The 27,977-nt window shown below is 49.5% G+C and overlaps 9 protein-coding genes and 1 pseudogene across 10 annotated transcripts; 5 read left to right on the top strand and 5 right to left on the bottom strand.

Moving 5' to 3' along the window:
- The first annotated feature begins 970 nt into the window (after positions 1-970).
- F5B22DRAFT_623160 (AMP-binding enzyme) lies at positions 971-3,902 on the top strand. Its single transcript, XM_047976022.1, has 3 exons — positions 971-1,932; positions 2,008-3,595; positions 3,679-3,902. The coding sequence occupies exons 1-3, from the start codon at positions 1,506-1,508 to the stop codon at positions 3,782-3,784; spliced, it is 2,121 nt and encodes a 706-aa protein (XP_047826849.1). The 5' UTR covers positions 971-1,505; the 3' UTR covers positions 3,785-3,902.
- A 22-nt stretch (positions 3,903-3,924) lies between these two features.
- On the bottom strand, positions 3,925-5,045 carry F5B22DRAFT_442992 (uncharacterized protein). The gene is made up of 2 exons (XM_047971888.1): positions 4,885-5,045; positions 3,925-4,811 (listed from the first exon to the last, which is right to left on the bottom strand). The coding sequence occupies exon 2, from the start codon at positions 4,549-4,551 to the stop codon at positions 4,036-4,038; it is 516 nt and encodes a 171-aa protein (XP_047826848.1). The 5' UTR covers positions 4,552-4,811; positions 4,885-5,045; the 3' UTR covers positions 3,925-4,035.
- Positions 5,046-5,070: 25 nt separating this feature from the next.
- Positions 5,071-6,301, bottom strand: F5B22DRAFT_442979 (tyrosine phosphatase). Its single transcript, XM_047971887.1, has 4 exons — positions 6,277-6,301; positions 5,795-6,168; positions 5,378-5,706; positions 5,071-5,295 (listed from the first exon to the last, which is right to left on the bottom strand). The coding sequence occupies exons 2-4, from the start codon at positions 6,155-6,157 to the stop codon at positions 5,154-5,156; spliced, it is 834 nt and encodes a 277-aa protein (XP_047826847.1). The 5' UTR covers positions 6,158-6,168; positions 6,277-6,301; the 3' UTR covers positions 5,071-5,153.
- A 126-nt stretch (positions 6,302-6,427) lies between these two features.
- On the top strand, positions 6,428-8,156 carry F5B22DRAFT_442963 (uncharacterized protein). The gene has a single exon (XM_047971886.1). The coding sequence runs from the start codon at positions 6,786-6,788 to the stop codon at positions 7,833-7,835; it is 1,050 nt and encodes a 349-aa protein (XP_047826846.1). The 5' UTR covers positions 6,428-6,785; the 3' UTR covers positions 7,836-8,156.
- Positions 8,157-9,576: 1,420 nt separating this feature from the next.
- Positions 9,577-13,421, top strand: F5B22DRAFT_442885 (WD40-repeat-containing domain protein). Its single transcript, XM_047971882.1, has one exon. The coding sequence runs from the start codon at positions 9,802-9,804 to the stop codon at positions 12,838-12,840; it is 3,039 nt and encodes a 1,012-aa protein (XP_047826845.1). The 5' UTR covers positions 9,577-9,801; the 3' UTR covers positions 12,841-13,421.
- On the bottom strand, positions 13,337-16,645 carry F5B22DRAFT_442890 (Rgp1-domain-containing protein). The gene has a single exon (XM_047971883.1). The coding sequence runs from the start codon at positions 16,547-16,549 to the stop codon at positions 14,003-14,005; it is 2,547 nt and encodes an 848-aa protein (XP_047826844.1). The 5' UTR covers positions 16,550-16,645; the 3' UTR covers positions 13,337-14,002.
- Positions 16,646-17,922: 1,277 nt separating this feature from the next.
- F5B22DRAFT_442874 (uncharacterized protein) lies at positions 17,923-19,791 on the bottom strand. The gene is made up of 2 exons (XM_047971881.1): positions 18,782-19,791; positions 17,923-18,708 (listed from the first exon to the last, which is right to left on the bottom strand). Exons 1-2 carry the CDS (start codon positions 19,367-19,369, stop codon positions 18,034-18,036), a joined length of 1,263 nt encoding a protein of 420 aa, XP_047826843.1. The 5' UTR covers positions 19,370-19,791; the 3' UTR covers positions 17,923-18,033.
- Positions 19,792-21,261: 1,470 nt separating this feature from the next.
- On the top strand, positions 21,262-21,334 carry F5B22DRAFT_t168 (annotated as a pseudogene). The gene has a single exon. The product of its transcript is annotated as a tRNA-OTHER (tRNA).
- Positions 21,335-23,441: 2,107 nt separating this feature from the next.
- F5B22DRAFT_650567 (uncharacterized protein) lies at positions 23,442-24,044 on the top strand (the record flags this gene model as incomplete). The annotated part of the gene is made up of 1 exon (XM_047979332.1): positions 23,442-24,044. One exon carries the CDS (start codon positions 23,442-23,444, stop codon positions 24,042-24,044), a length of 603 nt encoding a protein of 200 aa, XP_047826842.1.
- A 703-nt stretch (positions 24,045-24,747) lies between these two features.
- On the bottom strand, positions 24,748-26,911 carry F5B22DRAFT_639115 (Alpha/Beta hydrolase protein; the record flags this gene model as incomplete). The annotated part of the gene is made up of 5 exons (XM_047977680.1): positions 24,748-25,512; positions 25,575-25,880; positions 25,941-26,263; positions 26,342-26,580; positions 26,736-26,911. The coding sequence occupies 5 exons, from the start codon at positions 26,909-26,911 to the stop codon at positions 24,748-24,750; spliced, it is 1,809 nt and encodes a 602-aa protein (XP_047826841.1).
- Between the last annotated feature and the right edge of the window lie 1,066 nt (positions 26,912-27,977).

The following is a 27,977-nucleotide window of genomic DNA, read 5'->3' as shown; positions in this document are numbered from 1 at the left end:
GGAACAGAGCTTTGCTCTGAAGTCTAAAATCTAGAAGCCATGCGATTCTAACTAACATTGCCCTTCTTAATCACGGTTGTGACTTCAGGCCACATCATCTGCGCGAAGGCCCCAGAATGCCATGATACAAGGCATTTCCAGGCACCGTATCCGTGAATACCTATCTTTCTATTCCCTTGCCATCACACCCCAGGTGTTAGGTTGTCGTCGAGCCAAGACCTATACGGATAGGGGCAGATCAACGATAACTTGGAACCACAAGCTGATGTCTTGATAGTGGCGTATAAGCTGCGTTGCGCAGGTCAATATCTAAGAAACCTTTCTTGGTAAATTCGAAATAGCGGTGATTGTAGCAGTAAATAGGAAAAGGTGGCACAGACCGTCTGTCGATTCGCGGAGTCTTAAATGACGCAACTTACCTCAGATGGTAGCTCTCGTACACTTAGACTACTTGCCTGATTCAATCCAGTACTATGTACTGGGTCGGGGAAAGTGGGGCAACAAAAAAGCATGTGAATGACTCTCGGTACATTTAACTATAATAAATATCTTAACTATCGTAACTCTAATATTTGACGTGGCCGAGGTGCATATAACAATACAACCTTATATGCACCATGGGTCTCTGGGAATTTCACCTGTCACTACCTTCACTACCTACAAGCAGGCTGTATTAACTCTACATGGTGTGCATGCAGATAGATTGCTTATTCATTTATTGTACCACCTGCATCGTATTTCCTGCATGTCGAAGGATAGATACCTCGTAGTCATGAAAACGATAGCCGACACCGAGCCATAAGAATGGCCAAAAAACGGCCAGGAAACGGATGGTAAACTCCAGCCAATCATCGGTCTTTCAAATGCCATTAGTCGTTAGCACCGAGGGAAGCCGAAGTCACGATGCTTCCCCAGCCCAGACCAGCCCGGGGAGGCTAGTCAGTCATCTCGGTCCATTTCAGGCATAAGCCTCGGCTTCAGCTCTCTAGCGCAGCGGTTTCGGTGGGCCTCATAGTCCCTACATAGGTTAACCTAGGTAGTCGAGGTACCGTAGTGAGATGAGTGCTGTACACTAAGTACAGCAAGTAGGGGGGAGTCGCCAAGTGACGAGCATCATCAACCAACAACTGGAGATTAAGCACTGGCCTCGTCATTCCTGACGATCGCGTCCTTTACTTGTGGTCTAATTGCTATCATCTCTCATTTGCGCCATCTTCGTCATTTCACCTTTCCCTCGTCCTGTCCTGTCTTGTCTTGTCTTGTCTTGGAAGGTTCTCTCCTCGGTCCCATCGCGAATGAACTACGCGTGAAACCTCCCCTGTTTTCCTATCGAGGATTTATCCTGTGCATCGTGGCACCCGTGTTTGCTTTCTTGACCTGCCTGGGATTGATAGCCATCTGCAAGGACACCCAACAATTGCTACGTGCAGTAGAAACCTCTTGTCTCACCTCAATCCCCAACTCGGTGATTGGTTCCCGCGCTGACGGCGCCTTGCTTAACAACTATGACGACACCCGCCCAGATTACAGGCAAAATCCAGGAGATAGCGACACCACCTCCGCCAGGCTCGCCTTATGCCGTCCCCGTCCCAGGCACGGAGCGAGAAGGCCGCACGCCTATCTACCGTCACTGGAAGTTTCAAGACAAGCCTCTTCTAGAGACCTTCGACCCGGAGACCCGCACATTCTACGATGTTTTCGAGTACACCCTTAAGCACTATCCGAACAACAGGTGTCTAGGCACGCGACCCTGGAATCCTGCCACTAAATCTTGGGAACCCAAGTATGTCTGGAGCACCTACGCCGAGGTAGCCGCCCGCGCAAAGAACTTCGGATCTGGCGTCTTTGAACTTCACCGTCGCATTGGCATCCCCCCAGGTAACCATGGCGTCGGTCTTTGGAGCCCGAACCGTGCAGAATGGCAAATCGCCGGTAGGTATCAACCCTTCTTCAGCCCCAATTGTCTATGAATTGGAAGTTCTCCGGAGACTAACTAAATAAATGCAGATCTCGGTTTCATCACCCAATCCATGTTCTCAGTTTCCCTCTACGAGACCCTTGGCCCCGATACATCCGAGTTCATCATTAAGCATGCCGAACTATCCTGTGTCGTCGCCTCGCTGCCACACGTCCCCCTTCTCCTGGCTCTTGCGCCACGAATACCCCAGCTGAAGCTGATTATCTGCATGGACCCCCTAGATGCCGGTGAACCGGCGGGCCAATCCAAGAAATCCATCTTGAATGCCATCGCTGAACAGAATGGAGTCCAGGTCTGGTCCATGGACGAAGTCGAGGCATTGGGCGCCAAGGCTGCCCATCCCCCTCGCCCTCCTCGCCCTGAAGATGTCATCACCATCAACTATACTTCAGGAACAACCGGTGATCCGAAGGGCGTTGTCCTCACACATGCCAACTGTGTCGCGGGTATTTCAAACGGACGGAGCGCTGGCAATTATTCATCACGTGATACAAACATTTCCTATTTACCAGTAGCCCATATATATGGACGGCTCATTGATCAGACTGCCCTGGCTGAGGGCGCGTCGATTGGTTACTTCCACGGCGACATGTTGGAGCTTGTTGATGACCTGAAGATTCTGAAGCCTACAGGATTCCCTTCCGTTCCGCGCCTGTTCAACCGCTTTAATATGGGTATCCGGGCCCAAACGGTTGAGGCCGATGGTGTCAGAGGTGCTCTCTCTCGCCGGGTTATCGACACGAAGTTGGCCAATATGAAGCTTCCCCCTGGCCAGGCTTCCAACAGGCACTTCCTGTACGACCGTATTTGGACCCCCAAGGTTCGGGCTGCTGTTGGTATGGACAGATGTCGCTCCATGATAAGTGGGAGTGCACAATTGGACCCTGAAGTACAGAAGTTCTTGCGGGCTGCCTTCGGCAATAACTTTGCGTCGGGTTACGGTTTGACGGAGTCATACGCCTCTACAGCTTGTCAAGCGAATGATGATTTTACAACAGGCAACAATGGCCCCCCATTGCCAAGTACCGAGGTTTGTCTGGAATCCCAACCGGAGCTTGATTACCTGGTCACGGACAAGCCACGGCCGCGTGGTGAACTTCTTCTAAGAGGAACATCCATCTTCCGTGAATACTACAAGAATCCGGAGGAGACGACGAAGGCTCTGGACGCCGACGGATGGTTCCACACGGGTGATATTGCCGAATTCGACGAATTGGGACGTATCCGAATCATCGACCGTAAGAAGAACGTCTTAAAGTTGTCCCAGGGAGAGTACATTTCGCCTGAGCGTATTGAGAACGTGTATATGGGCAGTTCCAACTTGATCGCCATGGCTTATGTGCACGGTGAAGGCACGCAGTCTTCACTGGTTGCTATCTTTGGAGTTGATCCAGTCAACTTCGCGCCGTTTGCAAGCAAGATTACCAAGCAAACCATTGCCCCTGAAGATATCGCTGCTGTCAAGACCGCCGCGAAGGATCCACGGGTAGTCAAGGCCGTTTTGAAGCACCTTGATGATATCGGAAAGAAGCACAAGTTCAACGGCTATGAACGCGTGCGGAATTGCGTCTTGGATGTAGAGCCATTTAGCATCGAGAATGAGTTGTTGACACCAACGTAAGTACCTCGAGTAGATTCCCTTTTCACGTGATATATTCAGAAACCAGAAAAAAGCGGCCGCTAACTTACTGCTTTCATAGCTTGAAGCTCAAGAGGCCTCAGACCGCCCGGAAGTTCAGAGCCGAGATCGACAGAATGTATACCGAGATCAACGAGGAGGCATCTAAGATTAAGCCCAAGCTATAGAAGGCAAGCTGAGAAATAGATGGTTTTCATCTCCCCCGTTGTTGTCGTGGTGTTTGTTTTTGGTAATTGTAGTGATAGAAGCACAATCGGGAATATAATCTTGCATGTTGATTTGAAACTCTGATATTCCACGCGTCTTTTTTCATATCATTCGTCAGCATCGGTGTCAATTCAGTACCAACTACCTGCGTAAGTAACTAATTACATAACCTGAATTCCACCCAGGTAAGGTAAGGTACTTAGCCACTGCATTACATCCCCAACACTCGAATCGCCTCCCCGAGTAAATACCCGTCTCTCTCCTGGATAAACAAGCCTATCTCCGACCGCGGCCGCACAGACATCATCTTCACCAGCGCCTCCCCCGGCGCCAACCACTCCGGACGCGAAAGCCCGTCTGCCTGTTCCTCGGCCGTCAGGTCCGGATCCCCCGATGCGTCGTCCACGACGTCCGCGATGTACGCGTGCGAGAATTGATGTAAATCGCTGCGGTATTCTTCCGTAACGGCCACGCATCCCCCTGCGCGCACGGCGATTGCGAAACCCGTTTCTTCGCGGCCTTCGCGCGCTGCTGCCGCCGCGTGCGACTCGGTGCCTTCGATGCCGCCGCCGGGGAGCTTGTGATAGTTGTCCTTTTGCGCGTGGAGGAGAGCGATTTGGTTCGAGGCGTTGAGGGCGATTACGCGGATCGCGTGGCGCTGTGTGTATTGTATGTCTGCTTGTTTGGTGCCGATGGTCTTTGGGGTTGGGGGTTTGGAGTTGGACATGATGGGATTGGAATGGGATTTTGTTATTATTGGGCGCTTTGGAGAGATATTTTCAGAAAGATGGGGGTGAGATGAAAGTTTGTATTTTATAGTTACGGAGGATTGTGGTCTGGGTAATGCACCGAGATATATGTAGAGTAGAGTATGGTGGAAGGGAATTGTTGGTTGAGTGCATTCATGGCCACTGGGAGATGAGCTAGGCAGCCATCCCAATCAACGGGCAACCGAAACACGATGATCTGCTCTTGGGATGATGTATGCTCGTTTTCAGCTCCCTGTGTAAATCCTCGAGAAGCATGTTCCCGGTAAGAAACAAATCTGTATATAGATCGCTCAATACGTCGGCTGTGATGGCCGTGTTTCTAAGTGATTTCAACTCTGAAGGTTTGAGTAAGGTAGGTTTATTAAGCTGGTCTCGATTTCGAAAAATTGGCTAGGCGAACGCAAGGGATTGTTCGCCCTAGACTATTTCCCCTATTACGACGGATATATGAAGTTAAGGGAAAGTAAAGTGATGCCTTCACCTCATAATCTCCACAGTGCACTCTAATCTAGTACGTGTTTTAGTATATCGCTTAAAGGGCTTACCGCAGTTTAACTATCTAATTTGTAATATCTACAATCATATTGGTTCTGAGTTGTTCGATGCCTTCCTCAGTGAGTAGATTAAGATTGATGACGCATTGCTTCACTGAGCCATGTTCTTTCTTAATCTTCTTGAGAAAAAGGAGCATATTATCCCTCCTAGAGAATAGAATTCGTGAGACGTTAACTACGAGTTGATGATAGTATATCGATGTGAAAATGTGGAATTGTTCAAACTCACCGCGTTAGAACCATTAATCTAGCAGACTCGGGGTCTTCTCGAAATTCTGCTTTCAAGAGCAGATTGGCGACAAGCTGCTCGTGTAGGGATGCTAGCCCGATATCTGAAAGACTGTATTCATCGGCAACGACGTCGTCTTCGACGCCACATAGGGATAGAATCAAGGCGCATATTATGCCTGTCCGGTCCTTGCCCACCTGGCAGTGTATGAGAATTGGTTGGGGAGCTGTGTCCGTGGTAAGATGTTCTAGAATTGTTGCATAGGGACGGGCACCATTTTCCGGGTGAGCGCCAGCAGTGAGAACAGCGAAGTAGCCTTCTGCAAACCCCTGGGGCAATATGAGACCGACCGCTTGAAGTTTGCAACAAATTTGGGACCGCGCCGGTATATCATCTGACATGGCGTAGGGAACTCACCTCGGGGCTCGCCCTATAAGTTTTGAAACGCAAGGCGATAGCCTCAGGAGAATAATCTTCATCACGAAAGACGGGGGCAAGTATCTTTTTTATACCGGTGTATCCGTCACGGAACAGCTTGAAGTCTTGGTTGGCCCTTGCGAGTTCACGTTCTGAGCGCAGGTCGTAGGAAATGGCAATTCCAAGCCGTTGTATCTTGTCGAGGCCCGCATCAGTGACTTCAGACGGCTCTGCCGAGCGGTAGACAAGTCCTCGACGAACTTGTTTGCCGGGCCGCGAAGGAATGGGGTAGCCTCCAATATCGCGGAAGTTCAACACTCCAGGAATGGAGATGAATGGGGTATCAGTGTCGCTCTCGACCATGTTCGTCTTTCCTGTTACGGTGGTGGGTGAGCGGGCTCCGACTAGCCTGTGACGGCAATCTGTACTGATGTACCTACTCTTGTATGAGCTGGCCAGGTATAATCTTGACAGGTACTTACTCAAGTATTTGGCTCGGACTGGCTGTTATAATTACGGATGACATCAGCCATTGACCAACTTCATTCTTTTGACATGTGATTTCAGCCGCTGCATTGGTGTCCTTGCTAACAGGCCAGTACCTAGTAGGTACCTACCTCAATCTGTACAAGGATTGGGATAAGATAACCTGGAAAAGAAGACCCCGGGCATTTGACTCCTGCAAATATGCAACAAACAGGGCTTAGCGCTCTTGCTGCTTTTTCGCAGGCTGGACCAGACTCGGGCAGTACTGCTCGGGTCTGCTCGGGCTGGGCTCAGGCTTAAAGCGGCGTGGCTCAGTCCACGAACCTAATCCAAAATAGGAAAGGAAAGTAGCCCCTGGTCGTGTGCCCAGTCTTCAAGGCGAAAATCTAAGCAGGCGAGGGCAGGGTCGTAAAACGGGCGCAGAAAAAATAGGAATATCTGTCTACGACACGTCGGCTCTTCTACCTCATTCTGTGACCCAAACCGTGTGCCACCGATATCCAAGATGAACTGCGCTTGTCGGACAAACTCTCTCAAGATATTTGTCCAGAGTCTTACCGAGCTTCGCGTTACTGATCCTATTATTTCAAGACCTTTTCGACCTAATCATCTCAGCTCGCCAATTGCCTTTCGTCAGGCCCCCATTCGTCACTCGGCTCGACCGTTCACTTTCTCTGCAGCTGCCTACTCGTCTGGACTTAAACATCAAGATAACGCAGAAAGTTTGTCGGCGGACAGAGTCGAGAAAGAGACGCCTATCCGAGCAACAGCCGAAACACTTCAATATGATTCTCCTCCTCCAGCTTCGACTGCCTTACCTGCCTCGGGCGATGAACTCACAGCCGCGAAGTTAAATGGAGCCATTCTCGACCTTAGTCCAGAATCTATCGATGCACTCATTGCGAACCTAGATCAAACATCAATTGCTGGGCAAGAAAATGGGTTAGAGCAGCGTAACAATCGTCAGCTCGATACACAACCAGAGTCACCACGGAAATCTAAGCCACCCGTCGAAAAGAGTCAGCTCAAAAGACTCAAGATCATAAAAGAAGATAAACCGCTGCGCGATCCAGATGAAGCATGGGCAAGGCAGCCCGAAGATTGGCAAATACAGAAGCAGGCGCTGAAGGAAAAGTTTCCAGAGGGCTGGCGGCCTAGGAAGCGACTATCTCCGGACGCGCTGGAAGGGATCCGGGCGCTGCACGCGCAGTTTCCAGAACAGTACACGACGGAGGTGCTGGCCAAGAATTTCGAGGTATCCCCGGAGGCGATCCGGCGCATTCTCAAGGGTAGGTGGACGCCGAGTGCCGAAGAGGATACTCGCCGGCAAGAGCGCTGGTTCAACCGTGGCAAGGAGATATGGAGCCAGATGGCGGAGCTTGGGACGAAGCCGCCGCGCAAATGGCGCCGCGAGGGCGTCGTTCGAAAGCCCCACTGGAACGAGAAGAAAGGCCCCAGGACTGAGTACCCTTACATGCCTGAAGGGAAGAGCCAGGCTCAGGATGAACGTCCGGCGGAGAGCGCGCATCGGAGGCTGTCTGGGTCTCTCTTGTAACACACTTGACTTGTATTGCCTGGCTGTGTGTGTATAAAAAGGCGATTGAAGGTTGTCTATTCTGAAATATCGTGCTAGATATACATGGGCTCTGTCTATACTACCAGTACATATTGAACATCCTATAATACCATTTCTGCTCATGTACAGGTTTTTCTTCGGTGACCATACCAGGTTATTTACTTTCTTGGATGCTCTACGAAATGTTTCACACTAGTGGTTCACCCCTCGCCAGTTAATCGGAACAAGAGCGCAAGGTGGCCTGAGTCTACTATTATTAGACTAGAAATCGTTGCTAATATCAATTTCAACTCAAGTATTATTTCAGCCACGTAGATTCTAGACTACTACTTAAGACATCAGCGCGTTTACGATCCCTCGCCTGTCACCTGCCGATATAGAGCTGCTTCAACGTCAACATCAGACCCCTGAAGGGAACAACGGTTGTACTTTGGACTCTCCGCACATAGGATATTGCTTTCTCTAACAAGAGTTTGGAGGTATGCAAACGAGCTACCCAGCAGGAGAAGAATTGAAGTGCGATGAAATAAAGCGTCAAAAAATATTGAGCCTCAATCGCTTGAACAGATTGATATCATCCGGCGAACTTCCTGGACTAGGCTAGGGAGATAAAATCCCTGCCTGAGGCTATGGGTTAGTGCGATATCGGCAGGCAATAGTTCTGCAGGTTTGTCCCATTTTGTCAGTGATGATGATCCCCTTTGGAAATTAGTGCACATTTTCTACCTTGACAATTACAATTGTCTCCTTGAAACAAGACCTTTACAATATAGTTAGATATAAGTTAGATGCATATACGTTATGTAGAGTCGTAGTGCAGAGAACCATAGATATTGGCACATTGATGATTAATCACTGGTTGCTGGTGTGATAGTCCTCTCATCCTGCAGCTGCAGGACGGATGAACCAACCCTCACGACGCCTAATAGGACGCCAGCGCGGATGGAGACTGGATCATCATTGGTTCCCGAGGCCAGAGTTGGCTGTGGTCACGCTCAGAATCACGCTCAACCCTGGCTGACTATCTTAGCGGTCAATCGTGATCCCCACTGCAGCCCAGGTACCGGCCAATGTCCGGCCAGCTTCGGTTGCTCCCCGTCGTGATCCCTGTCGGCGAGCTGCCCTTCTCCATTCAGCCAGCCCTTGCAAAAACAAAATACACACACACAGAACACACACGTACCGTGATGGGGCCGGGTTAGCACTAAGCATGGGGTGTTTCCCTAGTTCGTCACTCTCAATATCTGCATCATGGATGTTGTCGAAGGAACAGGGCCCCCTCTCTCTGCCGTCTTCCACAACTTCCAACTCCCTCTTTCCCAATTCGCGACCCTCAATGGCGAATCTACCATCCAGAGGTCGAGACTGACTTGAATAACTTACCCGCATTTCTGTTTTAGTTGTCTTTATTTGCAGCAAGGGTATATGCATTGCTGCCCTTCTTTCGGCTGCTTGACCCTTCTTTGATCGTATGCCTACGCTTTCTTAGTCCCTCCCTCTTTAGATAGGTTCACTTCACTTCACTGTAAGTCAAGACACACCACTCAATTGCGACAGGGGACGCTTCATTCCATTGACAATTCTTTTAGCATTTGAACCATACGCGATCAGGCCCCATTTACATAGCTTTCTACATGCCCAGGGTCTTACCTTCCACCTTGGAGCTCCGTACCTTCCCATCTCTGCAGTTTCACAGTCCTCGTCTTCCTTGCGGTAACAGCAGGAAGTAACGGATACGATTCCTCTTACTTGGGCAGCTTCTTCATCTAGGGTCCCTGGCTTTATCCCTTCTGGCTCATGATAGCAGAAACTCGAGGTTCTACACCCATGCCTCGTTATTTGATGATCACAGAACGTTCTAGGATATCCAGCATCGTTTGGCCCGATCCGCATATCAATACTGTGGCCTAGCTCGACTCTCTCTGCTTCCCATTCATGGCTTAAGATGGCAACTACTCCCTCTCACCGGCTTAGGCTGACGCCCGCGAACTCTCCTTTCCTACCGCGCCCTTCACGCTCTCCCCACCGCGGCCGAACCCAACAGCTATACGACTCTCGACTCTCTTTGAAGCGGGTCATTGGAACTACTTGCCTTTGCCCTACTGGTTTCGATGCCGTTCAATCTTCTTTTGCCTACGTTGCAGGCGGCGCAGTTGTGGTGGTCGATGTGAACGGTGATAGCTACGCACAGCGCTTCTTCCGGGCCCGCCCAACAGCAGTTCCCGTATACAGCACTCCATCTCCTACCTACTCTACATCGTCACCGTCTACCCCAAAGGCCAACGACAGCCGGAACAGGATCTCACTGCGAGAGTCTGTTTTCAGTCCCCCCAACGATTGGGCAGAATCACCATCCACCAAGACATGGACTAGTCGAGAGCGCATCAAGGCCGCAACGTGCCTTGCCCTTAGCAAAGAAGGGAAATTTCTCGCTGTAGGCGAAACGGGCTACGCTCCACGTGTGCTTATTTACAGCTTGGAAGATGATTCATCTGACTCTCCACTTGTTTCCATTAGCGAACATGCTTATGGTGTGAAGGCAGTTGCATGGTCTCCCGACTCTAAATTTCTCGCTTCCCTCGGATCATCAAATGATGGGTTTCTCTATGTATGGAAAATAGATCCGAAAACCGGTGCAGCAAGGCTATTCCAGCAAAATAGGTGTACAACCTATATCAAAGGGATGATTTGGATGGGTAACAATCTTATTACTCTAGGTGTACGCCATGTGAAGGTCTGGCGCATTGATGAAGCGCAGGCAACTTCTCCCGTGAAACAGAAATTCATTGGGGATATGACCTCTAATGCGCAACCGCAGAAAACGCTGCCTGGCAGAAACGTCTTACTGGGTAGTATGATCGAAGCTACATTCTCGTGTGCTGCCACTATCGACGATACTAAGGCCATTATCTGCTCCGAGACTGGAGATGTGTGTCTATTGGACGATCTTGGCAAGCAAACAAAGTTAACACATCTCCTCGAAACTGGATTTGTGACAACATGCGTGGCTCTCCGTAATGGACTCGTTTATATTGGAGGCAAATCGGGTAATCTAGCGACGATTGATTTAGAATCCCTCTTGAAGGGTTCCAATGATTCTCTCCAGACGGCTACCGAAACTTTTGCCGGTGTTGGTATTCTTGCGCTAGGATTCGTTGAAGATAAACTCATCACAATCGACAGCAAACGCTCTATTGACATCTGGAATCAGGATCACACACCAAGAACGTCAAATGCTGACCCTATATCAGTACCCATACCAGGATGTGGAGACGCAGCTATGGGGATCGGGAGCCTCTCCCAGTCAAATGTCACAGGCGCTCAGTTTTATACCTGGTCGCAGTCAGGCTACGTGATTCTATGGTCTACCGACGGCACAATCAAGTCATCTTTCCAAGTACCTCTAGATGAGGCCTGTTTTGAAGACGAGCCCGAATTGGTCAATCATATGGCAACAATTCGTGCAACTAAAGATGGTAAATACTTCATTGCCGGAGATCGACTAGGATTCGTTAAAGTAATCGATTTTGCCACTAAGGAATGCGTGTCATCTATGAAAGCGCACTCCTCAGATTGTCAATTCATCGCAATATATGAGAACGAATCTAGCCTTCTCATTGCATCATGCGGTCGCGATCGCACAGCGCAATTATTTCACCGGTTATGCAATGGTGAATTCGAACATTTCCAGACACTCGAGTTTGCTGCCAGAGTCTCCCAAGTTTTGATACCCTCTACAGATAAAGTCATCACCTGCTCACTAGACAGGGCAGTGCAGATTCATGACCTAGTAACGAAAGAAGGCGACCCAGACATCATGGCGGCCATCCCTTCTCGAACACTCGCTATAAAAGCGTCACCGATATCCATGGCTATGGGGCCTGATGGGAAAACTCTCTACGTATCTCAGGTTGAGCGATCTGTATCCATGTTCGATCTGATCACTGGAAAGCTCCTGAAGTCTTTCAAATGTTTTGACGAAAGTGGTGCGGATCCTGTGATCCTAGATTCCTTAACAACTAGAGCCGGCACCGAAAAAGAACCAGCGTTTCTCCTCGGTCTCTCCAATACAGATAAATCAATTAGGATTTATGATATACAAGGCCAATTCCTAGCTCGAGAATGGGGACATACAGAGGCGATACATGGTGTAGCCATGATCGAGGAGGACGATGCCAACCGAAAGGCTGTAAGTGTTGGATCCGATGGGACTATTATGATTTGGGAAATAGACCTGCAAGACCGGGGACTGGGATCTTCTAGTCGCGATTCCTCCCCTGCTAAGGAGGCTACTACTCCCATCAACCAACCAACACTACGACGCGTTTTGTCTAGAACGGAACTGGCAGAGTTTCAACGCCCTGCATCCGCAGCCGGTGGTCGTAGATCACCGCCGAGAACACTATCCAAGAGGCGATCCCTATTCTTGGGGAACTACATGTCTCCGGCAGCTTCGAAAACCCCTGTAGCTGGACAACCATCAAGCCCAGCTCCGGTCATCGCTGAAGACACCCCCTCACGACGACCATCAGGCACACCGGCTGGTAGTCCCCCAGTCAGCCCTAGGGCTAGGACTAAACGACGCCCTTCCGTGCCGGCATTGAATTCGGCAAAGACTAAGAGCAACGGCAGCCTCAGGTCATATGGAACACTCAACAAGTCCACTGAACAAACTAGTCGGACTTTGCGGGCTTATCGGAAGAAGTTGGCTTCGACTGATCCCATTAGCCAGGAAACACTAGCTGAACTTGATCAAGAACTTCGACTTACGGCAGTTGCTCTTGGTGATCGAGCAACACGAAGTAAAGCAATGAGTGACACCATGCTTAATGGTCTGCTGGATCAGTACTCAGAACGACTGGTGTCACTTCTCGATGAGAAACTGCGTCTCGGAAAATACCGACGGCCGTCCGATCCGGAGACGGATTCTACCGATAAACGTCCTAGCTCATCGGGGACAGGGTCTAGCAGCACCTCAACATAGATCCCCACAATCGTTTCACTTTCATATTTGTCTTTTGTATATTTGACAAGGAGCTGTGAATAAAACTGTACAGATAACTATGGGTCGTGGTGTCAACGGGGATCAAGCGGAATAGGTTTAGAGGGGGTTATCGCAAGGTTCATCATCGGCGAACCGTGTCAGGAGTCTAGGACTGCTCCTTTTCCTTACATATCTTCTTATCATCATTACTTACTTACTGGTAGCATCTGTCTGGGGGAAAACAGACAAAAAGGCGGCGTTATTGATTTATCATTGATTGGGAAAGGGGGGTCAGGCAAAAACTGATTACTTTTAATCATATGATACCATTCATCTATTTTCCGGAGTGGGCAGGGAAACACTGGCGTTCAAGAGGGTTTACACACACCAACCAGGCTACACATTCCCTTAGATGGATGGTTAGTCGAGCATTCTGCATTTATTTGGGCTTGATTCCAGTCCCCTGTATCATATGGTAGACTCGGAATAATCTATTACTATTGATAGATGCGCTGAATATTGAGTATTACAAGGAGTGTTGGTTTTATTGCGTTTACTATCTTCGTCTGAGATAAACAATACATGCGGCTCACGTATTCATAGATGAACTGGTGAGTTAGTCAGGTATTGATTGATATTCCCTCCGTCCTTGGATTCCTGGACCGGTTGGTTTTGTCCTGGTAATACTACATATCTCACATTACTTACTACGACTACGACTACGACTACAGCTACAGAAATATATTATATCTACAAAAGCCTGACCTAACCTAACCCCGCCTGTAATGGATATAATACCCATGATGGAGACAGATGGCAGCACCTTTTTTTTACCCTGACTGCTTGATTGATTTCCATCTTTCTTTCCTCATTTGAAAGTCTCGTTTGAAAAGTTTGTTCAATAAGTTGATTGATTGATTGATTGTGTCACCCGGCCCGCTCACCCGCTCTCTATCCAGATCAGATCAGTGAAGGTAATATGATCCACGTCCTGCATCTGCTATGTATGTCGCATCGCATCCCATCGCTAATGTATATTTTTGTTATAATTACTCCCCAGTTTCTTAATATCGCAGCCTCTTAACCTTTGTAGATATTACATGAAATATACCCGTTTTAGTACTTGTTCGCCAAAATAGATCAGATCAGGACAGGCTTTTTTTTATACCACGAGGCCTTCCTCAAGTGCCTCGTCGCGCTCGAGGCGTTCAAGACCATTGCATACAGCGCCGTACACGCGGAGCGGCACAGCAACCTCGAAGCTTTCGCACTCGAGCGTCTCAGCGGCTACGAGGACGAGCCCGGCTTTGTCGTTGTGGGATATCTCTTCGAGTAACGGGTGACCACCACCACTCTGTTCTCCTTCTCTCGGACTCTCCTGATCATCTGGATCATCTGCGGAATTCATACCAGAAGTAGAAGTAGATGAAGGGACTACGAATTCGACGCGGATCTTCCACTCGAAATTCAACCCGCTGGTAACGAATTCAGGCGTCGCGGTGATGGGAATAGTGGGACTGAAGACGACACGGCGCGCGAAGAGGGTTGCTTCAGAGGAGCTGGCGTGTACCTTGCGCGTGACACGGTGTACGCTTGCGTCGCTGCGTAAGGCTAGGGATGGGTCGATGCGCTCGCTGGTTTCGAGAGCAGCGTGTATAGCATAGCAGGGAACTTCGGCGTCGGTGAAGTCAATGGCCATACTTATGGTTTCGCCAAGACGATACGAGGGGCGTGCTAACATGATGACGCCTACGCGCTGACCATTGCGCGCAATCACAAAGCGGTTGCTGCTTTGGCCAGAATCAGAGGATAAGTTGGAGCGGATTATAGCGAGGTCAATGGCCTGCTTTGCATTGGTTGGCTCCCCCACCGAAGATGATCGACGTGATGGTGCCGCTGTAGCTGTGGGTGAGAGGAGACTCATGCCATCTCGCGGGCGGTCGAGTAATTCATCGACGTAGGTTAGAAAGTCATTGATAGTCGAGGCTGGAGCTTCTGTCTTGGTACGTTTCTTGAATGTTGACGTGTTGAATCCTTTTTCGTGTGGTTGGACCTTAGCTTGGTCGCGAAGTAAGATGTATGGAGAAAGCAAGTCATGACCGAGGATCTCGCCGTAGCTATTAACACTTCCAAGTACTCGGAATGGAGTATCAACAGACCGCACCTGCTGCTCCTTGGCACCACCGGCCCGTTGCGTGCCAACAACTAAGCTGTAAGCGATCTTGATGGCCTTGCCTCGGTGGGTTGGGGGAAGGCCTTTTGGTAATCTAAAGGAGTACTCGTATGTTTTACTCTCGCCAGGGCCCAGTTGTAGATCCACAAACAAGATCGACTGGGGCGTGGATAATAACGGAATAGATTTCGAATTCGCCGCGCCTCGCATATCCTTTATACTGCTGAATTCGCTTGCTCCGAGGAGTTCTCCAATGGAATTTCCGAGACCGCCCCATCCAAAGCCGTTTAAGAATCCACTACTTCTTCTTGACGACTCGACTCCAATCACACCACCGCCCTGTCCACCGAGGACTGCCTTTCGTTTAACAGCCTCAAAAGGTCCCAAGTTGACGAGCGACCCATCTAGCGTGAAGGAGCCCTGAACCTGAGCATAACCCATCATCAAAGATTCCGGCATTCTTGCCATACTAATACCAGATATCCCAGAGCTTCGGCGCAAGTGAGCAGGCCTCCGGCCACCCTGGAACGGGTGAATAACATATTCTGAGGCCAATGTCTCCGAGGAATTGTTGCTCATGGAGTAGAACTCCCCACTACTTCTAGGAGTTCCCTCCGCTATACTCGTAGTGGCCAGAACTCTCGCAATTGGTGCCGAATGTTCCGAGATTATAGGTATCGGTTCTTTTGAGCGGACAGGTAAAGAGACTTGAGGCGCCGTTTCTGCCGTGGGTGTTGTAGTAGAGTCGTCTAGATAGGTACCAGGAGTATTGCCAACACTTCCCGAGGGCGGCCCTGACGCCATGGGAAACCTGAAGTCTGGTATCGGGCCTGAGGCTTTTCTCCTTGTAGGTGATTTGGTAAAGCCTGGGGTGTTAGGAGCCGTTGTAACCCCCGACCGCTGGCCAAGGGCATGTTTTGAGGGAGGGAACGAATGGTTGTTGAACACAGGGGACGGCTCCGAGCCAAAAGGTGGTCGGCGCGGTAATGCCGCCGACTGAGGGCCATTCATCGTTGTACCGGTGCGTGGCACGATTTGGAGACTGGCGGAGCGACCATGGCCGCGACTGGGGCGTTGGGGGTGCGTTTGAGTGCCATTGGTATAGGCTTGGTCGTCGACAGTGGCACTAGAGCCCATAGACACAATGGAAAGGGATCGTTTATGGGCATGATTCGGTCTTTGTGGTGGCGGCGGCTGCGGCAGCTGGGGAGGAGGCCATTGCTGGACACTGTTCCTAAGGCGCGAGCCGGTAGAGGGCACGTTGAGGGACAAGGTTGACCGGTGACTACGAGCGGAGGGGGGAGGTGTTAAACCGTTCGTAGAGCCGGCTCTCGGACTTAGTAATGGCGAAGGCTGTCTTGATCGATCGGACCTTGGGGATGGCTGTAAGGATTGACGTTGATTCGAGGCGGAAGCTGGACCAGGGGCTACATTCTTGAAGGTGATGTGACACCTGAGTTCCTCGCCTGCGAACACAGTCTGGTCATCCCATTTTATGAAGACGCGGATGTTGGTGGCGCGTGCTTCGGGCGACATGGTGACACTCCTTCAAGCGAAGGAGAGGAATCATAAGCGCAACCTCATTGTCGTCAGTGGTCGACCCGGGGGAGAGCGAGGCTCGCGCTCGTAGCACGATGGGTGTGGTGTGGATAATGGTAGTCGTGGTGATAGTAGCGACAGTGATGGTTCAGTCGCAGTAAAGGTTCCAAATACAATTATGCTACTATTATGCTGCCCAGTTGGCAATGCATCTATGAGGTTAGGTATAGTAGGGGATGCGTCGTAGTTGTGATGGTGGTTGTGGGTATGGTCGTGGGTATGGTCGTGGATATGGTCGTGGATCTCTCGTGGTGGATCGGGAGGTCAGTCACTACTGTACTATGTATGTATGCACGGTAGAAAGCGGAGGGGGGTTTAGACTCGAGCCGTGATGTGATGACCGTCTCCTATTTGGTGACGTACGTTATGTCTTGAAGTTTGGACAGACGATAGACAATTGGAAATTCTTGGATGAGAAAGGCGGCCGTGTATCAATTCATTGATTAGATGCCACTGTATCCACGCAAAGGCTTTAGTCCAGAGTCGATAGTCGGGGTAGGTGGTATATATTCATTCAATTGCAGCGATGCTTATATCATGATCATGACAATGGGGACGAGGTCTTGGTGAGCCGTTTCCACGCGATTTGAGCTGCATACTGTAGGTAGGTGGTGTTACCTGCTTAATTGTACCTACCTTACCTATATTACTCCACTGTAGCCACCTACTATGGACCTATAGTACAGTGGATTCAGTGGGCAGGGACCTGCCTAAGCGTGTAACCTAGGCTGCTCTAGGAGTACTTTAGACCAGGTAGCACAGCCAGGGGGTTCTCCAGATTGTATACCTAGTAAGATACATCCACGATGCATCTTGAACAAAGATCTCAGCCCAAAGAACAAAGACCAAGATTCGATAGATTCCATATAGTACAGATATATATGTATAACGGCATTGTAGATGGGTATTTACACTTTCATTCAAACAATATAGAAAACTTTATATATAACAATGACTGACAGACCTCCTCCCCCTGACTCAGTTAGCTACCTCTTTATGTACAGATCAGCACCACATGGGTTGATATATAATCCCAGTCTGCCTCGTTGACCATGACCATGCCGCCGGTCTATTTCACCGCTTGTAAAATAAAATAAAAATAATAATAAAATAAAGGAAGGAGTGTAGACCGTAAACCATATATATATGCCTGGTTCCCATATGCCCGTTTCAGAGCAATGGGGTCTCATTATGGCCATCTTGTGATGTTGGAGAGTTGACGGCGTTGCTGAGATATATATATGTATGCATATATATCTCTCTCACAGCTGGCCAGATCATAATATCACCGCCAACTCACATTAATTCCCGATGCGAAGGTTGCCAGAGAACCGGGTCCTCAGCTTTTTCCCAACCCGCCTTAGTCCCCGGCAGGTCAGCACTGCCTTGATGATGAAACTGCGAACCCAGTCCTGCGCCAGTCATGATTTGTGGTCCAAGTGGTACGAGCTCGACACGCCGCCGCACCCGCCGCACGGGATCGCCCTGCCGTACGTGCACTTGTTGCATGTTCCGCAGTGCCATTCCTGTCGCTCGCTGCAGTTGCCGCACGCCCTGCAGTGCCAGATCTGGTCGCGCTGCTGCCAGCTTCCGATGCGCTCGCTGTTGAGGTAGCAGAACGAGAAGAACCACGCCCCCTCCTTGTCGCTGGGGCCGAGTCCGAGACGGAGAAGTTGGCGTTGGAGATCCTCCGTTCGTGCTTCGGGGTCCGGTCCGTTGTAGCCCGTCTCCCATGTTGCCCGCCACGCGTCGATCGCCTCGTCGTTGCCATCCGGTACGTAGTCTAGACCGGACAGGAGGTGTTCAAATAGATAGTCAAGGGTGATGGGGGCACCTTCGAGCTTGTGCTTCTGCAAAAAGGTGATGAAGCACGGGTCGAGCTTCATCTGAGAGCCGCCAACGGTGCCGAGAATGTTGTCCAGCGCGATATTGTTGAAGTTGTTCTGGCATGTCTCGTCGCAACCACAAGATGCGATGCAGCCATAACCCTGGTTGCTGCAGTCACATGTCTGGCAGAGGTGTGTCCCCTCCGCACCGTCGTGCTCATGTTCGCATTGACAGCCCATGGTAGCCGGTGGCGGACCCTCTGTTTTCTCCTAGAATCCACGTCAATTAAACTGCATCTTCGGCCATCTTACAGGCAGGCTATGAGAGTCCGTGGCTTCTTACCTCCGTCGCTGGCGCATCCGGTCTGTACTCGGGGATCGGCGCAAATTCCTGAGTTTCTTCGAACTCTTCGATATCCTCCATGAAGTCTACTTTGACTTCAGGGGTGGTTTCAGAACCGAAAACACGGCCGTTGTTGCTGCTGGCAACACTACGCGCATCACTACGAGACTCTAGAGCCGCCAGAGCTGCCGCATGTGGTTCAGATGGCATGGACCACTCCGGTTCTGGGCTCCAGAATTGCGGCGTTTCGTTAAACAACCAAGAATCGTACCATCGGCCAACGGGCGGTCGGACTTTGAACTCCTCGAAGAACTTCTGCCCCAACTCCTCTGTAAGACGTTCCAGTGACGATCGCATCTTGCGGACTATGCGCATCCGCTCTGCCTTATCATGGGGCGACATGGTACTCTTTTTGGAGGCATGGACTTGTCGCATGAACCCGCTCGATATGTTGCTCTGTATGTCGTCCACTAACGACTCCGAGATGAACTTGATCATCTGTTCATGCGCAGCTGGGTCGTCGGCCGGAACAACGCTCCAGCTAACCGGGCGCGGCGCCGGTCCCCCGTTTGGATGTAGTCGTTGCATGTTGACTCCAGATCCGTCTATTTCCTTTTCTATTCAGTTGTGAATCTTGTGATAGACGGTAGCCTCCAAGTTAACGACGATCGATACGCGACGAGGGGAAAAGAGGAAAAGAGAGTTAACAAAATCCCACGATATATCACGACATACAAAGGAAAGCGAGAGGGCAAGGCCTGTCGATTCCCACTTTTCACAACCATGCTCGCCATGTTTTTAATACAATTTATCTTCTCTGATTACGGTGTTATTCTCAGCATAGTCCGCGCTACATTACGACATGTTCGCCATGATTTGTCAACGGTGCTGCTATGATTAGTACTAGTCCACCCCCTGAGCCGATCCTTTGACAGGGTAGCTATTCTAGAAACAGTCAGCAAGGCCAAGTTACCAAGGCGCCCTACTGTAGTCAGAAGTCAAAAACCACACCACGTCACTAGATCCCCTATATATAAGTAAGGCTGCCCAAAACGCAGGTCGCTTGCAAATCCCAAGAGACTACAGAGTTGCCGGGAGCGGCACGCCCAACATGCACGGCACACATATGTATAAGGGATTTGAAGGTTATAGTCATACTGCTGCAAATCATACACCCACCTTTACAGAGGGCGGCTTGTTACTGGTAGGTAGTGTAAGCTTCACTGCTCCCTAGCGCGGCTGACGGCAAGCGACCTCTGTGAATTACTATTGTGGTATGGGTAGAGCATGGGACACCCTTTTTCAGCTAATTCTTCGCCGATTGAGGTACATTATGTGTCAATGAGAAGATAGTGCCACTGTCTGCTGTTGGCTCGGTGCCGGTACTCAACCCGTGGCTAAGCTGGCTTGGCGTCATCTGTCGACTGCTCGGCTCAGCCAGGACTCTCAGCTTCTAAGTACTGTAGGCATAACCGCGTTTGGCTGCCTAAGCAGTTACTGGTTACAGCTCGTCGGGAACTCCCGTTAGATCCGGCGCATACCTAGTAAAGATCAAATGCTTAAAACCCCCGCTAGTACTATCTCTACATGTAATATCTATTTCCTACCTGTCCCCGACCCTGGTTTTGCACTGACGGCTGGTAACAAGACTAGGTTGCGAATCCTAACGGCGAAGCTACAGTCACGCTATTGAAGAAGTCCATAACTTTACCTTGGTCATGGTATCAGATCTAAGTCTTTCGCGGCCTAGGTGGCCCCAAAAGCTTCCATACGGGCGGCTCTCATTTAAAACGTTTCCATAGTTTCATTAGCTGTAAAGAAGAAGAAATAAGTAGCGAAGAAGACCACAAGTCACAGGACCAAGAGGATCCCATGTACGTGTATAGTAACTAGGTAACTAGGTCTAACCTCTGTTAGATCTCCCTATCAATATGGTCTTATATTGAATGATAATTAACCCAGTTAAAATCCCTCTCCCATCGCTCTATAAAGCCTCCACAACATAATACTTAAGTACAGACTCTCTGCCGTAGGTTTCTCGGTGAATCGCTAACTAGTTTATTTCAACTTGACCAGAGAGAACTTCTTGGATAACGGAATGAGATATCGTAATAGAAGAGAGAGTGGTAGCTTGAATAGGCTCAAGTGAGTTGATTATCCTTGTAGACCCTTGTTTTCGATTAGCCAACACAACCAAGTACTGTAGACAGCTAGTGGCGCATTTCATGGCATCAACTGAGGCAGCTGTATTATTCTGCGCAGCATTTCCAATCCATATGAGTCTTATCCTAGTGCAGTTCAGCCAGTTGTCTTAGATATCGGGTAAATACAGTGGCCCACTCCCGGCCTCATTTCCACTCGCACAATTTTTTCAATTTTTCCCAAGCTTGACTAGCACACTAGCAAAAAGCCCTAGCAGCAGTTCTACAAACATAAGTGTATTTGTGGCCTCAACCCTCCAACAACAAGCAGCTTCGGCTGCCCGGTTAGCTCAATCGGTAGAGCGTGAGACTCTTAATCTCAAGGTTGCGGGTAAGTTCCCACAGTCAAGCATTCGAGCCCAACTCGTTCACCGGTCTAACAAAAAATAGGTTCGACCCCCGCATCGGGCTCAATTCCTGATGCTTCCTAGTTAACTAGGAATTGCAACTATCTTTTTCTGATTTTTTACAATTTTTTCCATCCAGGAATGCTGAGATTTGAAGCTCGTGTAAGTCGGGATGAAGAGTGGGCGTCCGACAGCTGTACAGCACTGCCCTCCCTGGACAGGAAATCACGCTAGCCCGAATAGGAGGGGCTGGTCACATGAAGTGACTGGCAACAAGACCTCATCTCATCATTACTTTGACCTTGATCATGTTTTTTCTGGTGTCTAGAGATGGATTTTTTTATGCATGATACAGTGTCTATGCCTCAGTCAAGATATGGGAAGCAGAAATGATCAATTCCCTTCTCAATATCATCTCCACTAGGCTCGTTTTTCAACGGCCTGTCTAGTCAAGCGTTCGCTCTCCGAGGGAAAATATGGCATCATCCTTCGTTACCAATGCGCACACCCCAGTTACCGAGGTTGCATGCCCGGGAGGCACGCTATACTGTAGGAGTATCTCGGTCTGCCTATCCTCGGGATCTTTGAGATAGAGTAGGCACATGGTCTAGAGATCAGACCATGTAGTACAGCCGGTGTTTCTCATATAGCCAAATTGGTGCTAAATGATCCCTTAGGTAATCTAGACGCCAAGATCAAAGCCTTTGGTCAATATTTCTATCTACACTATGCCTGTGTCTCGAAAACGATGGGAAACTGGCAGGCCTTTAGCTTAGCGTCCAGCGCCAGGCACCAAGGGTTCGATTTCTCCTCTTGTCAAAAGTCTTTTTCCGCCTCAATGCCGCAACTTCCAGTAAATCAGGATTGTGTATTTTCACGACCCAGCACTGGGATCGAGACCTTGAATTGAAGATATGCGCAATTGTTAGTCCGTTATGGCTGCTAGAATCCACATGTTCAATTTGGCCCCCTCCTTCGCCCTCAATGCCACCCAGTATACTGTTAGGGCCAGGTACAAAGAAACTGGAAGCATATGGTCCGAAGGAGTCTGAACACCTTCACTCCTGACCTTCTTAGACTTCAAGAAACAATAAGAGTCTCACTGTATATCTCGTACTATGATCTATGACGTCTACTTAGTTACAGTGGAACAAGCCTTCCTAACCGCCGAGGTTTGTCAGTATATCTCCTATTAGTAAGGGCTATATGACTTCTTCCGAACACGAAGGTAGGTATTGTTTTCATTGCGCGTACAGCCAAGTGCAAGAGGCGTACAAGGTGTTCAATGCATCCAGTGCGTGTAACGGCTTGTCGGAAATCGCCCCCCAATAAACGAACATTTCGTGAGACATGCAGGTGGTGTTGTACTGGCGACTTCTCGGTGCTAATTATAGGCTCCGATCACTATTAACATATACGCACCGTTATTGATGTTCCTTCTGTACGTCATCTTTTGAGTCAGTTCATCTATATTGAACTTACAATATTAGACTGTGCCACCATTTCCCAGACGATGTTTGGTCAACTCAAGAACGTGGCGATGGGGGTTGTTACAGTACGCCACCTATGGATACCAATCAAAGAGAAACAAACCCTCAGCTTCTCATATGAAGGGCCAAAATGAGGCTTGCCTTAGGGTCTAGAATGAGATGAATCAGACGTGCAAACCATCTGCAACTCTCGTGTATTTTCTATAAACCAAAAGCATTCATCTCTGTTCATCTGTAGCATGAGGTCGAGATTGTAACCCTAACACGCGCACGAGGACCCTGGAACTATTCGCTTCCTAGGAATGACAGTACAGAATACCTAGATTTCACAGATAGAGCTTGAGCCCTCCACCCACCTGAATACCAGTGTTGCCCTTTCCCCCAGACATCTGCTAGATGTCAGAATCCTAAGTCTCAACGTTACTACTTATAAAAGTGCCAACGCATTTCAGTGCCAGCTATACCCTTGTGTAAGGACGTATGAAGCTTCCGTGACGAGATCTATTCTCTAAGAGAATGTAACCGCCGAAACCCCATTGGGATTCGATGAGTTTGGTGGGCTCAGATATATCCTCGCGACCAGTAACCATCCCATAATGGAGAACAGAAGTTAGATTGCTCTATGCGTCCTACGAACAACACGGCTGGTCTAGTTCGTGTGGCAACCCCGAATGTTGACGCAGCACCTCAAGAGCCGCAGAGCTCTGGTAGCAAAGCACCCAGTGCCTGGTTCCCCGAAGAATGTGTATGGGCATTTGGGGAGTCACCCTATCTTGCCATACGGCCCGAGATACAACGTTATCTTTACGATGCCCCGATTCAGCAATACGATAATACGTACATCGGGAGCATCGTAGCAAAGAATATATGGAGAAACGGGACTATCAATATTGATACGGTCGATACTTTCATGCGCAACCTTTCCGATGTTATAACGGCTAGGATCCGCAACGCTGGCCCACATGGAGCAGACGATTATGTGCTGGAAAGAGTCTTTCTCGATATGATTTGTGTTCAGGTCCGATGGGCCTGGCTTTCGTACCCAGATGCTCTGAGATCGTGGAAGTCATCCAACCTTGCTATCTTATTCTGTAGTCTCGAAGAAGCGGTTCGGCAGAAGGCTGAGTTAGGTTGGTTTCGTGACGAGATTAACGAAGTAGCAAAGACGTCATTTGTACAACGAGAGCAAGACGGCGCAGGCAAAGCTAAGTTCTCAGAAGGTTGACTTGCCGATTAATCCAGAACTTGAACTTAGGGCAGCCCTAGGATGACGGGACGATGGGCCAGGGAGGCCACATATCCCAAAACGTAGAAGATAGATAATAGAAGATAGTCATCTCAGTATAGTTGGCCGCTATAATTATTAAAGCAAGTCTCAAGATCTACTATAACATAGCCCTTATCTACTATAATCATAAAGGTGCTATGTGTAATTAAGGTTGTTATTACCAATAATTATTTGCAATAACCCTTATAACAACCCTCATAATTGCTATATACAATCAATCCCCATACTCTATAGAAAGCGCTATATTTAAAGTAGAATTATGGTGAGCCCTACTGTATGCTACAACAGCTATACTAATATGGTTATCTTCTACTCTCTGAAGAATATGGCCTTATTGATAGATATGAGGATGCTTAAGCATTTCCAGCTTAGACTTATATTCATAGGTACAGAATAGCTCCTAGCACTTACTTTGTTAACCTGTCTTATCTCGTGTTCGTGTGTCAAATGTCATATGAAGCTCTCTACCGTAAAGTGACAACGGTATGGAAGGTTAATTGCAATTCGGGTGTTACTAGAAGCTCTAGTCTTGAATTTGTATACACTATTAAACCCAAACGCGCTTTGACTATAATACTACCCCAAAAGTCTACACCTTCACATTTCTATCTATATGTGTTGAACCTCTATTATATATAACCTATTGCGGGACCCTCGCGGAGACAGCCCGCCAGAAATTACACCGATCGCCGCGAGATCCCTCCCAAGCAAAAGAGTCGGCTAGGCTGAAAGTGTTCACGACACCGGGGCCCGAGCGGACGTAATAGGCCAGTGTGTCGCCGACCGTGACGAGCTTCACGTCTCCTCCGGTGGTGTTCAGGTTCATGTGCACGGGGTTGCTGCGCGTGAACCGGGGCCAGTCAATGACGCTTTTGTTTCCTACAACGGGGACGGAGGCGTTCTCGTAATTCCCCATGGCGTCCGCCACTGGGATAACAGGTGTGTTGTTGATGATGAAGTTCCCCCATATCTTCTGCATGGCGTGGCGGAAGTCTGCGGCGGGTGTAGACGCCCCGACGGCGAAGTACGCGCGCAGATCGGCGCCGTGGTACGACGGCGTCACCGAGTACTGGTACCGCCAGGCGGACGTGCACCCCGTGCTGAAGGCCTCGGCGACCCACTGCGCCGGACAGTCAAAAACGGTCTCGGCCGCGAGGTTGAAGGCTGATTGCTGGATGCCGGTCGCTATGCCGGATTGTGTTAAGGCCGTCGGCCCAGTATACCCAAGCGTGTCGAAGACTACGCCGTCATCGGGCGGTAACTCATCCGAGATCTCATAGATTTTGTTCAATTTGTTGATATCCTCCGATGTGAACAAGGGAAATGTCTCAGTAATGAAGTCATCGTACTGGGCTCGTGTAGAGATGTTGGGATTGAATAAGGGGGAACCCTCATTTCCGTTGTTCTGATATGGTTTGTTAGTGGATGATGTCACTGAGCTAGGATGGCGTTTTTCAAAAGACTTACACCCACGAGGACACGCTTTCCACTAAATTTTGCGCTTGCTAGCTGCACGGCCGGCCGTTCCCGAATATAGTCGTCGTCGATCACGGGCAAGAAGCCAAAGCTGCCGAAGTATCCCACCTTTGTCGAAACGTTTCCGCTAGCATATTGCAACACAGTAGTGTCAGCCGCTACGAGACAGTCAAATGTTGTCTTGTTCCCGGCTGGTTTGTTACAGCCAGCAAGCTCGACGAACTTGTCATAACGGGCTTTGGGAAAAGAATCAGAGTATTTGTACACCGTCGGCAAGTATGGGCTGGCAACAATCATCTAAGAATGACTTAGTAAGCCGTTGATGCCGTGATTTTGTTTTCATATGAGTTGACCTACGTTGTTAAAGAGCCCCGTCTCTTTCCCGCCATAAGCCAGAGAGTGAAAGACAACGGACGCGGCGCCAGAAGATTCACCTCCAATAGTGATGCGATTCGGGTCGCCGCCAAACTTGGCTATGTACTTGCGAGTCCATTCGATGGCAAACCGCTGGTCGAGCAGCCCTGTGTTAAGGCGACCGCTCTTCTTGACATCTGGTGACGCGAGGAAGCCGAAGGCTCCGAGCCGGTACTGCATCTCAACAACAATAAAGCCATTGTCATTTGTGTTCATCCACACACTCGGATCATACTGTGCTCCAAAGACCGAATGTCCGCCCCCATCTTAGTCAGGCATACCGTCAGTCAATTTTGCATATTTACGGCATCAATAGACTCAATGAAAAGGCAGGGGTTGCATACGAATCCACACCAGAACTGGCAGATTAGTCGCATTAGGCGCGGCATATACGTTAAGATAGAGACAATCTTCATTCCCGAGACCTGAGTTGAAGCCATATGCCTTGGGCACGCCAAAGGCACCGGTCTGAGGACACAATGGGGGCTGAGCTACTGCTGGGATGACAGCAGAGCTCTCGTGGAGAGGAGGCTCAGGAGCCTGCCATCGACGATTCCCAGTCGGTGGTGCAGCATAGCGGATACTATAGAGGGGTTGGCAATTAACATGGAGATCGGCATTGGCGGTTTAACACTGTGGCGCCGATAATGCAGCCGGTCCTGACTTATACAGGCCAGACAAGACAAAGATATGCAAGCAGCCATGGCGGATCGGGAGAAAATGAGACAGCACCCATACCTTTTCCAGATATTAAGATCGTAAGTCCCGTTATAGTAGCCTTCATAGGTTGCGTATCCGAGACTGACGATGGGGCCTGAGGCAGAGAGAACAAGCTCGGCGGAACCCCCCGCGGCCGCCCAAGCCACAGCGACCACCAGGCAAGAGAGTCGCTGCAAGACTCCTCCGATCTTCATGGTTCCAGGGTTGGTGTCAGAAAAAGGAGACGATTTGCTTCAACACCAAGGCAGACAAGATATTAACTTCCCGCGCGGAGGAGTCCTAGAATGCGACGGTACGGGGCGACCCTTTTTGGAGGAGCCGTGCATGCAGGGACGTACCTACACTAAGAGTTGGTCGCGCACGGGTAGCAGCGCGGCCCTTCTTGTCGTACGTAAGAGCGAATGTCTCAACACAACAAGATCACCGCTGTTTTCCTCGTCGCAACACCAATGAGAAAGGACCAAGAGAGACTGCTGTCTGGTTGAAGGGGGGGTTACGGGGGGAGCAGCAGAGTCGGAACAGTCGGGCGAGCAGACATTCCTGGGTATGTTACATGTAGGGAGACATGACGGATTATCGTCGCCTGAAAAGGGTAGGTAACGGTTCGGGGGGGCTGGCACATGCAAGGAAAGCCAGGGTTTTGCTTTTCAGCTCGTTTTCAATACTACGCCATGCGACTATATAATGCGTCTAATGGAAGGCCACAATCTCCAAGCGTTGCAGTTCTCAATGCTGCCAAAATGCCTCTGCTGAAAACCAAAAAAACAATGGTGCCTTGCGGGCTGTCACTGGCGCTGACGCATGCTTCTGGGCCATGTGTGCATAACGTTGCACTTATACGGTAACACGCCCTCCCCCCGTGGCCATACACAATTGAGCATTGTTCTTACACATGTCCACTTGCGTCTCATTGCAGTGACACGCAGAAATGCGACGGTTTTTCCATGAAATGTTACAACAGTCTCACTGGCATTTGTATATAATTAGAATAGAAGAGATAGATAAGTTGCCTTGTCTTGTCTTGCCTTGCCTTGATTAAATGCCATGTGTTATTCGCTCTTCGCTTTCCAGGACAGAGTCTTGGGTTGCTGTCTTGGATTACTGTAGGGTGGCAGTTGGAAGTTTAAATGCCTACTCCAATGCTCACACACAGCACAGCGTAGCACATGTGAAGACTGCGACGCCGAGAATGGTAGTGATAAACGAGGGAATTATGGGTATGTACACACGGTCAGCGTGTCGAGTACATGAGGACCTTAC

This window comes from Xylaria bambusicola (genome assembly GCF_022495145.1).
Source record: "Xylaria bambusicola strain CBS 139988 unplaced genomic scaffold F5B22scaffold_55, whole genome shotgun sequence".
Lineage (NCBI taxonomy): Eukaryota > Fungi > Ascomycota > Sordariomycetes > Xylariales > Xylariaceae > Xylaria > Xylaria bambusicola.
This window is presented reverse-complemented; position numbering and strand designations above follow the sequence as displayed.

What these genes read in the sequence shown, in the direction of transcription:
- F5B22DRAFT_442979 (XM_047971887.1), bottom strand. Translation starts at nt 6,157, where the DNA reads ATGGTCGAGAGCGACACTGATACCCCATTCATCTCCATTCCTGGAGTG. An exon ending in CTTATAGGGCGAGCCCCGAG is followed by an intron (nt 5,707 to 5,794) that starts GTGAGTTCCCTA and finishes ATATTGCCCCAG; the next exon opens with GGGTTTGCAGAAGGCTACTT. An exon ending in AGATTAATGGTTCTAACGCG is followed by an intron (nt 5,296 to 5,377) that starts GTGAGTTTGAAC and finishes TCTATTCTCTAG; the next exon opens with GAGGGATAATATGCTCCTTT.
- F5B22DRAFT_442890 (XM_047971883.1), bottom strand. Translation starts at nt 16,549, where the DNA reads ATGTCGCCCGAAGCACGCGCCACCAACATCCGCGTCTTCATAAAATGG.
- F5B22DRAFT_623160 (XM_047976022.1), top strand. Translation starts at nt 1,506, where the DNA reads ATGACGACACCCGCCCAGATTACAGGCAAAATCCAGGAGATAGCGACA. An exon ending in TGCAGAATGGCAAATCGCCG is followed by an intron (nt 1,933 to 2,007) that starts GTAGGTATCAAC and finishes AAATAAATGCAG; the next exon opens with ATCTCGGTTTCATCACCCAA. An exon ending in AATGAGTTGTTGACACCAAC is followed by an intron (nt 3,596 to 3,678) that starts GTAAGTACCTCG and finishes CTGCTTTCATAG; the next exon opens with CTTGAAGCTCAAGAGGCCTC.
- F5B22DRAFT_442963 (XM_047971886.1), top strand. Translation starts at nt 6,786, where the DNA reads ATGAACTGCGCTTGTCGGACAAACTCTCTCAAGATATTTGTCCAGAGT.
- F5B22DRAFT_442992 (XM_047971888.1), bottom strand. Translation starts at nt 4,551, where the DNA reads ATGTCCAACTCCAAACCCCCAACCCCAAAGACCATCGGCACCAAACAA.
- F5B22DRAFT_442885 (XM_047971882.1), top strand. Translation starts at nt 9,802, where the DNA reads ATGGCAACTACTCCCTCTCACCGGCTTAGGCTGACGCCCGCGAACTCT.
- F5B22DRAFT_442874 (XM_047971881.1), bottom strand. Translation starts at nt 19,369, where the DNA reads ATGCAACGACTACATCCAAACGGGGGACCGGCGCCGCGCCCGGTTAGC. An exon ending in CGGATGCGCCAGCGACGGAG is followed by an intron (nt 18,709 to 18,781) that starts GTAAGAAGCCAC and finishes CGTGGATTCTAG; the next exon opens with GAGAAAACAGAGGGTCCGCC.